The 14,379-nt window shown below is 33.2% G+C and overlaps 1 protein-coding gene across 4 annotated transcripts in view; it reads left to right on the top strand.

The window, feature by feature from the left end:
- LOC149804349 (metalloprotease mig-17-like) overlaps positions 1-14,379 on the top strand; it is a 78,845-nt gene that overhangs the window by 47,628 nt on the left and 16,838 nt on the right. For all 4 annotated transcript variants that reach the window (XM_089939214.1, XM_089939222.1, XM_089939230.1 and 1 more), the window contains one exon: positions 13,802-13,916. In XM_089939214.1, coding sequence (XP_089795340.1) covers positions 13,802-13,916 — 115 coding nt within the window. The remainder of the gene's footprint in view (positions 1-13,801; positions 13,917-14,379) is intronic.

Raw genomic sequence — 14,379 nt, 5'->3', positions numbered from 1 at the left:
TCTGTTTTGATCTTCTGGTTTTATGCATATTGATTAAACAAATATCATAAGACACATGATCTAAACCTGAAAGATAGTTTCAAAAAGAAAGTAGAGCACTACAAACACAGCGCTGTTAGCTTCTTTAACAACTTAATGCACAGCCATTCAGTCACCGGTGCGTACATTGAAGCGAGTGTGGAATATAGACTAAGCGAAATGACGAATCAGCATGAGGTAAAAATTTTAATTTATTTGCAGATGATCGTTATTTTGCTTTAATTAATATTGTTATCAACCATAACCATCCTCCTTCTTTCTTTCTTTCCCATCTCCGTTGGTCGGTTTGTCCGTAAACTTTATCATCATTCATAGACCTAGAGACATCTTCGCATGACGCAGGCGAAGATCCGCTACACTTGTTTTATTCATGTTTATTCGCCCTAAGCTTGCTATGATGGTAAAGAGAAAGAGAGGGTGAAGTTGGGAAGACTCGTCATAAGGTTATTTTTGTACTGTCCATCCTTATGTTTCTCTGTTGGTTGATTGTCTGCTGCTTTACCAACCAAGAGAGAGAGAGAGAGAGAGATTAAAACAAACGTTATTTTTTAGAACCTTTAGCTTCACATGGTCGTGAGTGGGTTATACCGATATACCAAATATGATGCAGTAGAACGATTCTGACTGACTAATTTGATAATGTATAACGATATTGACTCACCAGATTTGGTTGTATAGAACGACACTGCTATACCAAATCTGAGCATGTATTATGTAACGATACTGATATACCAGATTTGGATAGATGTAACGATACTGATATACCAAATTTGGATAGATATAACGATACTGATATACCAGATTTAGATAGATGTAACGGTACTGATATACCAAATTTGGATAGATGTATCGATACTGATATACCAAATTTGGATAGATGTAACGATACTGATATACCAAATTTGGATAGATGTAACGGTACTGATATACCAATGTAACGATACTGATATACCAGATTTGGATAGATGTAACGATACTGATATACCAAATTTGGATAGATGTAACGATACTGATATACCAAATTTGGATAGATGTAACGGTACTGATATACCAAATTTGGATAGATGTAACGGTACTGATATACCAAATTTGGATAGATGTAACGATACTGATATACCAAATTTGGATAGATGTAACGATACTGATATACCAAATTTGGATAGATATAACGATACTGATATACCAGATTTAGATAGATGTAACGGTACTGATATACCAAATTTGGATAGATGTATCGATACTGATATACCAAATTTGGATAGATGTAACGATACTGATATACCAAATTTGGATAGATGTAACGGTACTGATATACCAATGTAACGATACTGATATACCAGATTTGGATAGATGTAACGATACTGATATACCAAATTTGGATAGATGTAACGATACTGATATACCAAATTTGGATAGATGTAACGGTACTGATATACCAAATTTGGATAGATGTAACGGTACTGATATACCAAATTTGGATAGATGTAACGATACTGATATACCAAATTTGGATAGATGTAACGATACTGATATACCAAATTTGGATAGATGTAACGGTACTGATATACCAAATTTGGATAGATGTAACGATACTGATATACCAATGTAACGATACTGATATACCAAATTTGGATAGATGTATCGATACTGATATACCAATGTAACGATACTGATATACCAAATTTGGATAGATGTATCGATACTGATATACCAATGTAACGATACTGATATACCAATGTAACGATACTGATATACCAGATTTGGATAGATGTAACGATACTGATATACCAAATTTGGATAGATGTAACGATACTGATATACCAAATTTGGATAGATGTAACGGTACTGATATACCAAATTTGGATAGATGTAACGATACTGATATACCAAATTTGGATAGATGTAACGATACTGAAATACCAAATTTGGATAGATGTAACGATACTGATATACCAAATTTGGATAGATGTAACGATACTGATATACCAAATTTGGATAGATGTAACGGTACTGATATACCAAATTTGGATAGATGTAACGATACTGATATACCAAATTTGGATAGATGTAACGATACTGAAATACCAAATTTGGATAGATGTAACGATACTGATATACCAAATTTGGATAGATGTAACGATACTGATATACCAAATTTGGATAGATGTAACGGTACTGATATACCAAATTTGGATAGATGTAACGATACTGATATACCAATGTAACGATACTGATATACCAGATTTGGATAGATGTATCGATACTGATATACCAAATTTGGATAGATGTATCGATACTGATATACCAATGTAACGATACTGATATACCAAATTTGGATAGATGTATAGATACTGATATACCAAATTTGGATAGATATAACGATACTGATATACCAAATTTGGATAGATGTAACGATACTGATATACCAGATTTGGATAGATGTAGCGATACTGATATACCAAATTTGGATAGATGTATCGATACTGATATACCAATGTAACGATACTGATATACCAAATTTGGATAGATGTAACGATACTGATATACCAATGTAACGATCTGATATACCAGATTTGGATAGATGTAACGATACTGATATACCAAATTTGGATAGATGTAACGGTACTGATATACCAATGTAACGATACTGATATACCAAATTTGGATAGATGTATTGATACTGATATACCAAATTTGGATAGATGTAACGGTACTGATATACCAAATTTGGATAGATGTAACGATACTGATATACCAAATTTGGATAGATGTATCGATACTGATATACCAAATTTGGATAGATGTAACGATACTGATATACCAGATTTGGATAGATGAATTGATACTGATATACCAAATTTGGATAGATGTAACGATACTAATATACCAAATTTGGATAGATGTATCGATACTGATATACCAGATTTGGATAGATGTATCGATACTGATATACCAATGTAACGATACTGATATACCAAATTTGGATAGATGTATCGATACTGATATACCAATGTAACGATACTGATATACCAAATTTGGATAGATGTATTGATACTGATATACCAAATTTGGATAGATGTAACGGTACTGATATACCAAATTTGGATAGATGTAACGATACTGATATACCAAATTTGGATAGATGTATCGATACTGATATACCAAATTTGGATAGATGTAACGATACTGATATACCAGATTTGGATAGATGAATTGATACTGATATACCAAATTTGGATAAATGTAACGATACTAATATACCAAATTTGGATAGATGTATCGATACTGATATACCAGATTTGGATAGATGTAACGGTGCTGATATACCAAATTTGGATAGATGTAACGATACTGATATACCAAATTTGGATAGATGTAACGATACTGATATACCAAATTTGGATAGATGTAACGATACTGATATACCAGATTTGGATAGATGTAACGGTACTGATATACCAAATTTGGATAGATGTAACGATACTGAAATACCAAATTTCATCGTATATGACCATTCGATAGGCCAAATTTGATTGTGCATAATAACTACACTGAGAGACAAAATTTGATCATGTATAAGGGTTCTGATAGACCAAACTTTATTATTTATTAGGATAACGATATATCGAATCTGATCGTGTATAACCATACTGATGGACCAGATTGTGTATTAAGACAATGACAGAACAAACTTGATTAAGTATAAGAGTGATGAGAGACCAAACTTGATCATGGATTACGATGCTGAGAAACCAAATTTGATCATGGATAACAGTGTTGAGAGACCAAATTTGATCATGGATAACGATGCTGAGAAACCAGATTTGATCATGGATAACGGTGCTGAGAGACCAGACTTGATAATGATCCTGATATACAAAAATATGCAAATTTCCTTGACCTAAACTATAATTTTTTAATATGTTAAATAATTTTTAATAATAACCAAGTGTTTATAATGTTTGGAATATTTTTAATGTAGAAAATATTTAGATGATGGTAAATCTTGAAAAGAATCTATAATATGGTTTTAAATAAGATTCAATGAAACGTGGCTATCCCAGTCAAATAAGAAAATACGTTGTTTTTATTCATATGTAAGCATATATTTATTTTTTCAATCGTTATTTCAGCATCGCATCTCTTAACGGTATACATTTATATGATGCCACGTACACGTGCCTTTTTCTCATTTTTTTGCGTAAGTCCATAAGTTTTAATGTAGAAAATCATTGTTTTTTTTAATCGCTACGTTGGTGTAGTCGCGTTGGAAAGATAACGCCAAAGTTCTTATGTAACCCGCATGCAAATGCAGACACTATAAACCATTATCAGCTGTCGCAGAATGCGTGCGTGCATCGTCAGTTTTGCTATGATTTCAAGTTCCTAGTAGTTCAGGCATTATTTAGTACGACCGCTTTTGCATGGGCGATGCGTAAGCACAGTAAGTGAAAAATAATGTTATTTCTGTCTGTTTGGACACTACTCTACCACAGCTGCTAACGTCGGACACGTGAAATTTATGCTGGTACGATCGTTTTGTTTTTCTTTCCTTCGGCAATCAAGACTTTCTATGAATTGTTCAATGAAATCGAACCGCATTGTCAGAATATCATAAATATATATATATATATTCTGCATTTTCATTCTGATAAAGTATAACTAGACTTATCGATGAGCCAAAAGAAGACCCACGCAAAAAGTAGAAAGAATCAAGTACATACATTTTATAATAGAACAAGACATTGAACATGATAAGCAGAGGTGAAATGCTTGATATCATTGAATATGTACTTGATATTTTACATACCAAAGTTTGGGCAGGAACTAAGCGAAAGCATAGGAAGGACGTTTGACATGATTTAAAATTTAACACTGCAGACACACACACACACACACACACACACACACACACACACACATGCTTTCAAACATATATTTATAATATGAAATCTTGCATCAGCGAAATAAATGCGGGTAATCAGGTAATAATTTTTTCTACGCTGTTAAAGCTATTTTAAACACTCAAAAAAATTCCCAGGGACCATTGAAATACAATTTGATAAATACAGTTATTGATTTGATAGATGTTCAGTCAAAATAGAGAATAATTAACAATTAGTTATATGTTTTAAATGTATATGATATTTACGAAGGTAAAATTCGCGGTATGAAGAGAAACTACATTAAATTGGTTATGGTAACTGAGAGAGAGAGAGAGAGAGAGAGAGAGAGAGAGAGATTTTAATAATATATCATTGCATATTCATCGTCACCAATGGTGACGAGGCAGAACGGTGCACATCGTCATCGAAGACGACACTAAGGATGGAACAGTATCATTACATATTTTGTTTTTAAATTCATGTCATCACAAATATGCAGACATGAGCAGAAATATACCTGTGGAAAATTCATTCATTGTTTTTTTTTTTTTGTCCATGAAAAGATGCAGAATAAAAACTAAGATTTGGAAGTGCAGACAACTCTATAAATATAATGCCAGAAGAAAGCACAGTAAAGTTAGAAACAATGGGCCAGGAAAGTTATAAGTTACGTTGCGCTATTTTTTTATTTTTTTTTTTGGTAATTTTGAAAGCATCGTTGTATCATGAGCATTGTGATAGTATCATGTACATATAAACGATTTGCAGAGGAACATACTGTGTTCAAGTATGTTAAGACGCGTTAGGCAAAATCACAATACCAGCCCATTGGATTAATTAGGACTAAAAATATAAAACTTTTAAGTTCACAAAAAATATGAAGTACATTTTAATTTACGAAATGAAGGCAATATTTGTGAGAAAAATTGTTAAAGACAATGTTATTGATCTCGATCAATAACAGGCAAGTATAGAAGTCTAACGCATAAAGGATGTAATTTGAATTTCAGATATCTAAAATAATGCCCTTGTTCATCCAAAACTTCTTCGGTCACGACAGCAATTTATTCATAGACGCTTCTGAAAACGATAATAAATGTGAAAAAATAAGAAATATACAAATCAACGACGAGAAATACATATAGTTAGGATTTAATATGTGATATGTTCCTAAAAGAAAACATAAGCTAAGAGGAAAGCTGGGTTTGTAAACATTTTCAAATTCTTATCGCAGTCTATAATAAGTCAGCTGGCTAAAAAATAATGTGTTGCAAACTTTACTGAAACATTTTAGAGAAAGAACATGTTATGCAGAAAATTACTAATACCAGAATAACTGAAAGGTTTAATCAAAGGTCTTTACCGCAAAGAGAACGATTTAAACATATTAATTGAAGATTACCGGCATCAATATAATGTAATAATTAATTTTGAACTGAATGCATTTGGCCATATACTTGACTATAAAGATACTGATAGTATATTAGAGGCTTAGTTGGACGATTAATTACATCTACGCGATCAATTTCTGGGTCAATCATTGGCTTCTAAAACAACCTGTATCAAACAAAAATGGTTTATCTCAAAAGAAGTTTATTAATTAGCTGATCATCAGAAGGTTGAAAGAAATCGCACAGAAAGGTGTTTTTTTTTTTTTCTCTCCAAATGTTGCTTTGCAATCAGGATACATTTAAACTACTACCAGCATTATGCAATGAGCAGATGTGGAAAGAGAAAGCCGTCATATGTTCACCACGACATTTTATCTCATTTATTTCGTGAAAGTACTCAAGTATTTTAACTTCGTTTGTAGTATTTTCTCTGTAATTCTTCTACGTTTTTTATGCCTAATTATTTTTTTCATCAGGTTCATTAAGATCCAATATTAAAAAAACACACAGTTGCTTTCATTAAATTCTTAGACATTAGCTATTGTTCTTTGAATAATTACTTCTGCTGTTAACCTTGTTGTAATTATGAGTAATACATTTAATACTGCTACATGTTTTTCTCTTGCTATGTACAGAATAAAAATCAGGATAAAAATGATATTTTATGATTATATTAAAACGTACAATAATTTTATCTTGAAGATAGTAAAAATAAAACCATATAGCACATAGTGTATGAGAGATTAAAAGTTGGAGGATCAAGTTTAAACATTTTTTAAAAAATGCTGAGGATTCAGCAAATAAGCAAATTGTTCCCACTTCTAGGAAAACAGATGAATTGCAGGATATATTAAAATAAAAGATAAAGATAAAGAAACGTTAAGGACACCAATTCCCGCTACAATTTACTGCTTTACAAAGGGATCCAAAAAAGTAATGTAGGAAAAGGAGACAAGAGACTTGGATCGTACAAATTTACATCATATAAATGAAACAAGACAATTGGAATCCGAAATAGATGAATTGTTTGACGGCATTAAAAGAGTACAACATTCACCTGCAGATAAAAGACGTGTTGTCTGAACGTTATTTATCCAGCATGAAGAAGAGACTAAAGGTATACAAAAACTGTTGAAGTTGTTATCTCATTAACTGAAAGTGTTAAAATAGAAATTGAACAAGGTCAAATTATACGATCAAGATTAATTAAAGATGTAAAAAAAATTTAACCATTAACGAATTCTAAATGCAATTTTTGCATATGAAAAAATTACACGTGAGTTTCATATCTGAGAAAGATTAAAATTGTTATTTAAAGAAAAGAGTGTAAGGCTTGTATCCATATAACCTACAGGATACGTTACTATATCAACAGTTGCTTAGTCCATTTTCTCTAACCAGTGGAGTAGGCGGTCTATCTCCATTAGGAGGCGAATTCATTCGTTGACGAAATTTTAAAAATAATAGATGCTGGCAATTTGTCTGAGTTTATCAAACACGCAACAGCATCATTGCCTAAAATTATTGGTGGTGTGATTTGTCAGTTGACTAGTAGGGTTTTTTTTTATTTCTTTTTGCTGAATATTTTCAATGTCTTGTCATTAATGGATTTCTTACTTGCATATTTGCCTTTGACAGAATTCGCGAAGTTCATGAACATATATGAAGTAGAAGTACATAGTATTTTCCAAAAAGAAAACTATGACAGCATTTGCAACCGTTGACATCAAAATAAATGATTGGTTAGTTTATGGTCAATATTTTTGTTATTTTATAAATTGTCATTATAACATCTGAGGGTTGGTCAGTACTGGCAGAGATGATAATGGTCAGTACTGGCAGAGATGATAATGGTCAGTACTGGCAGAGATGATAATTGAAACATCTTCGATATAATCCTTCGTATTCTTTTTGTCCTCTATAATTTATTGTCGCACTGTAACAGATTGTTTATCGGTTTTGGAATACCACTATTAGCTACCAAGACACCAATAAAAATGCTTAGTCCAGGTTTAAAAGGGCACCTGGGTTTCTTGAAATGGTTGCTGTGTTGTAATTGTTTAACGATATGCATTTAAAAAATAATTGTAAGCTTATGTACTAGCTGGTTCTTTTAATCTGAAGTCCATCGCTGTAGACATAATGATTACTTGAGGTGAGGTCTCACAAAGGGAAAGCACATAAGTAATTGAGTGTATTACTACTAGATCCACCTCTTCCAACGTTGTCATAATAGGAAAGGGCCAAGGCAGAGTGTCTTCGTCTATGAGTAAACCTAAACAAGTCATTTGTTTAAATTACAAAGATTTTTTTCTTCTTAAATTGGCTTTCCTTGCATAAATACATTGTGCGTCTATTAATTTTCCACACTCACTTTAAAATCTCCGTTGATTTTCTCCCTTAATCTTTTGATTTATGCACTGCAATACCAGCTTAATCTCCTTTCGTTTGCATGATTTTTCGTCTCTTTTGTATTTAGTGTTTTCAATTCCTATATCAGCTTTTCTCTGTTTAATTTGTACCATTTAACAACCGAGTGCAAGTCAAATATCGAATTATCATTTCTTAGTGTAGTATAATTGCAATTACTACTCTATATGAGAATATCTTCAAAATCTAATGATGGTATACCTGCTCATACTTTCCTACGTGGTGCAAACAACTTTGAACTGTTTTAAGTCAGTTTAGCGGTATTTCTCTAATGGAAGGTTTTACAGCTGTTTTAAAATTGTTCATGGAAAAGATTTGGCTCAGATAAACCTCACATTATGCAACGACAGATCAGGATCGTTGTTCTTTTAATGACATGTCTTCAGTTGATTCTCAGTTGTTTCCTTTTCATTTAGGTAGTACATAATTTCTGCCGTAAATCCGTTTTGTTTTCAAAACGTTTTCCAGTTATATATATATTTTATTCCGCCTTGCTTGGGTACAATGTCAATCCATTTTCAGGTTCATTTAGTGTTAAATACTTCATCTTTTCAGCATTTAGATGGCTAAAAACTCTTTCAAATCCATATGTTTTATTGTTTGAGACACGTGAAAAGTGTAGTTTCTTTCCCTCTTCAAACTGTACCTTTGCAGACTTACGCTCTTTGAACGTTTCTCTGAAAGCATCGTGTAAATCGTCTTATCGGTTTTACTTCACAGCCCAAATGTATTTTGAGGCGACATCAATCACTGTTAAATTGTATTTGTATCCATCGTTGTATTTTCATATGTTTGTGTCACGTGTCTTCCTGCTTCTGGTCATCCACTTGACCAGCATGGTCCCTTCTATGTGGAAATAGTTTTACCTCTTGAGTGTTTAACGCGCATGCACACTGTTCAATTACCCTTTCTTGCAATTAAGCGTATTTTATTCCCATGTTTGGGTGATATTTGTTGAAGCAATTGCATTTTCAGGATCATAGAACCGATGCCTTAAATGTCATTTTTTTGTCATTGGTGGAGAAGTTTTACCTTTAGCACATAATTAAAAACGTTATAGGAACATACAGGAAATACTTTATGTTGATAGTTTGTCTTTAGGTATTATCAACAAACCAAACGATCAATCTACATCAGGTACTTTTGTATTTTCAATAATTTGCAACGTTTCTTCAAAGTTTTCAATGTCATTCTTCTTCTTCTTCTTCTTCTTCTTATTATTATTATTATTATTATTATTATTATTATTATTACAGCAATAGCGTATACTGAGTAACCAGGTGCTGTTTTAATTAAAGAAAACTGTTTTCCGTAAATTCTATAGCTACTTTTGCTGAATTAATGTAGATTGACCTTGTGAAGTTTACGAGATCTTCAAGTTATGGCATGCATTTAGCTTAGTTCAAACCTGTGAAATGACTCACACTGAATGCGTAATGTGTACCTGCCTAATACCTTTCTATTGTAAGCATCTTGCTATCAGTATTGTGAATTGACTCACACTGAATGCGTAATGTGTACCAGCCTAACACCGTTCTATTGTAAGCATCTTGCTATCAGTATTGTGAATTGACTCACACTGAATGCGTAATGTGTACCTGCCTAACACCGTTCTATTGTAAGCATCTTGCTATCAGTATTGTGAATTGACTCACACTGAATGCGTAATGTGTACCTGCCTAACACCGTTCTATTGTAAGCATCTTGCTATCAGTGTTGTGAATTGACTCACACTGAATGCGTAATGTGTACCTGCCTAACACCGTTCTATTGTAAGCATCTTGCTATCAGTGTTGTGAATTGACTCACACTGAATGCGTAATGTGTACCTGCCTAACACCGTTCTATTGTAAGCATCTTGCTATCAGTGTTAATGCTACATATCTAGACGTTATCATCATTAAATATAATATCATTATCATTTTGTGAAAAGGAAAAAAATCTGAATACGTAAATCTGATAAATACATCTATAATCAATGGCTATGAAGTGAAATAAACAAGATATGCAATTATCTCCACCTATAAACTGTTGATTGAATAATCACAAGCCTCTAATTTGGACGTTTTATCTCTTATTCCTGAACGATGTATGATAGCATTAAATCCCGCACAAAGGACAATTTTGTAACCTGAAAGAAATTACATCGATTGACAACTCTGATAGCATGAGAAAATCGTCACAAATATAATCGCATTTTTACCCGATTGGTGACGGTTAAGAAACATGATGTATGTACCCTTCTATAACAGCCGTTGCATTATGCACCATCAGATCAGGTTGGCTACTACTGTTCGCTTGAATTCATCAGGTAAATTCCTACTCCTTTTATTAGATTACCTCCACAATCAGCTCTGATAACGTCATTGCCAGCACAATGTGAAATCTACTGGAAACTTGCAGACGGCTTTTATTCGATATAACTGTACTGTCCAAAGAAAATCCAAAAGTTTAGGACAAATATCTACCGCTATCTTAGTAAATGTGTCGATCTTTTCGCCAGAAATTCATGGCTCAAATAAAATAAAAGACGTCATCCGTTACTTTCAAAACATTTCGTGCCTGAAGAAGCATAGATTAAATGCGAAACTAGTTGCACAGAATTTTCGGCGTTTGTGTTGTTTTTTATCACAATTTTGGCTCAAACAGAAGAATTAACGTTCAAAACGATGTTGGCCGTGGGGTCAGAGAGTTCGTGCAAGCAGTGACGTTATTTATGACGTCATCTTGGGATCAATTTGTTGTAAAACTGTGACGTCAGATCTGGATCTATACTATTCATAATTGATTGTGCATAAGGATAATATACTGAAATTTTTTAATGTGTGGTGAAAATGAAGTGCACACCAAAATGTTCAGATGACTTTTGTAACAGTATAGACCTGAATGGATGCTTAGATCAAATGACAACACAACAATATAATGAAAGATGGAAATTTATGAAATGAATTAATGAAAATATATACTCTACAAAAACAGTGATTCTTTCACGCTCTAAACATACGTATCATTCAGTTACTTTATTCAAACATTCACAAATAGGAAAACAAATGATTCATATATTCAAATGTATGACGGTAAGATTTATATAATCTCACGTAATGAAAGTAAGATTCAAATAATCTCATGGAATGAAAATAAGATTCAAATAATCTCATGTAATCAAAATCACTCAAATGCACTCAATTGAAACAACAATCAATTGAAACAAACATATGACTCGGTCAATTGTACAGCCGTATGATTCATAAATATTTGTAAAAACTTGCAAAAGTGTCCAATGACAAACCACACAGTTCTCCCGAATTCTTGGGTTGGCGCAAACTTGTATCGACCGTACACGCCCTTCATGGAGCAACCATGCACACAAGTTTACAAATCAGCGGTTTCATCTTTGTATGGCCTCCCATATCCATATAGACACACAGACGGCCAGACAGACAGCCTGATATACCCGCACACATACGTACAGACAACAGTTCTCCTGAATTTGGTTGGCCCACTTGTATTGGCCACGCCCACCCTTCATGGATCCACCTTGCGCACAGACATGCGTAGAGACATACTTAAAGACAGCTACAATTAAACCAATCTGGTCATATTAACAGGTACGGAATTAAAATCTATAGATACATGCTACTACATTAAACCCCTAATAGCAACTTGTAACAATTCAAAAGTTCACAACGTTTCAAATCCGCGTAGTAGTAAACGCATCATTTCATGATACGACATTAAAAATTGAATATGCTTCACACATCAAATAAAATACAGATGTGGTAACACTTACCCCTATCGCTGTAGAACCAAAAATGGAGAATGTTCACTCATTGACAAGATCCAAAAAGACCAGTGTGTCAGTTAGAAAAGAAACTGCCTTAAATCTACAGCAGAGTATTATTAAGGGTAAAATACCCGTGCATACCGTGCTTTTAGTGTCTCTTACGGAAACGATCTACGACGAGATACATGCTAGTCCGGTCACTTAACTAGAAAACCAAGTATCCACCCTAGGTAACGCTGTACGCATGTACGACGAAAATGATCAAATCGTTCTAAGGCGAAACCAAGTTATTTCTTGCCTTATTCTCTGACAACCTTAAATGTACAAGATGTTTAGAACAAGGAAATATGAGACAGGAAAATCATATAATTTACAACGCAAGCTGCAGAGAATGAACGTCCGCTGCATTTTGAAACGTTATTCCGGATAACATGTAAACAAAGGCGATCAACATTCCACAAGAAAAGTGTACTAGTACAAATATATATCTACATTATGACGATTCCACAAGAAAAGTGTACTAGTACAAATATATATCTACATTATGACGATTCCACAAGAAAAGTGTACTAATACAAATATATATCTACATTATGACGATACTGGCCATGTTTCGAAGTCAGTATTAAAAAAGTTAAAGAGAAAACGTAATTTTAATAACTACTCTCGTGACAAATGATGCACTTGTCCTGCATTATGTTTGTCCGTACGAGTCACGGTTGTGTCATATCTCTTTCCATTAATCAATAAAGTCGAGCTAAAGGAATAGGCAAATTACTTTGAGGTATAGAATGAATTCAGAACACTAAGCAACAGAACAGACATGAAAATTTTAAACAGAGAAAATGTGACTAGAAACAAGACAATACATCCGAGTTACAACTTTAAATTCTCAAAGTGTTGGATGTTTCTCGCTTTAAGATTAGGTAGAACGCATAATTCAAGGGAAGCAAAGAAAATTACTGCAAATTCAGTCAACAGAATTCTCAGAAAACTCAGTAAAACGAAAAAGTCCGCAAAGCATTAAGCTAAACAAGATTAAATTTCCCTTAGTGTGAAAACTTGCTTCTTTACAGCAATTAAGCCGTTAAGGACAATTTACTATTATTATTATTAGTAGTAGTAGTAGTAGTATTTTTGTTGTTGTTGTTGTTGTTGTTATTATTATTATCATTATTATTATCATTATTATTATTATTATTATTATTATTATTATCAGCAGCAGCAGTAGTAGTAGTAGAGATAATGTAATACATCAATATCTTTTTCAGGTTTAGCCTATGTGGGTACAATATGCAAAACTGCTGACGGGAAGTCATCGTCCATTGTTCATGACGAGGGAGATTTCCAGTCGGTGGGTGTGATATCGCACGAGTTGGGTCACAGGTACTGTTCCGTTTTTCTATATCAACCTAGAGTCTGCACAAATACGTACTCACCAGCATACAAATCTGTCGTCTTATCTTCACTCATCCATATTTCTTTCACTTAAAATAACGACATGAACGTGCGTGATCGCATACCTTATCAACTTTACGAATGTGCGTGATCGCACACCTTATCAACTTTACGAATGTGCGTGATTGCACACCTTATCAACTTTACGAATGTGCTTGATCGCATACCGTATCAACTTTACGAATGTGTGATAAAGACTTTAAACATCAGCTGATCTCTAATCACGACATACTCTATGGATCTTTAGTTTTTAGTCGTTGTCAGTGATCCAGATATAAGTTGACGTACAGCTTCGGTAGTGCAACAACAAGTAACGCAATTTATTACGAAATTATGTTCGAAGATGACGATTCAAAATAGGTCTTATAAAAAAAGCAACAAAAGGCTGTAT

The sequence above is a fragment of the Sinohyriopsis cumingii genome, chromosome 2 (assembly GCF_028554795.1).
Source record: "Sinohyriopsis cumingii isolate HCF-2022 chromosome 2, ASM2855479v2, whole genome shotgun sequence".
Lineage (NCBI taxonomy): Eukaryota > Metazoa > Mollusca > Bivalvia > Unionida > Unionidae > Sinohyriopsis > Sinohyriopsis cumingii.
This window is presented reverse-complemented; position numbering and strand designations above follow the sequence as displayed.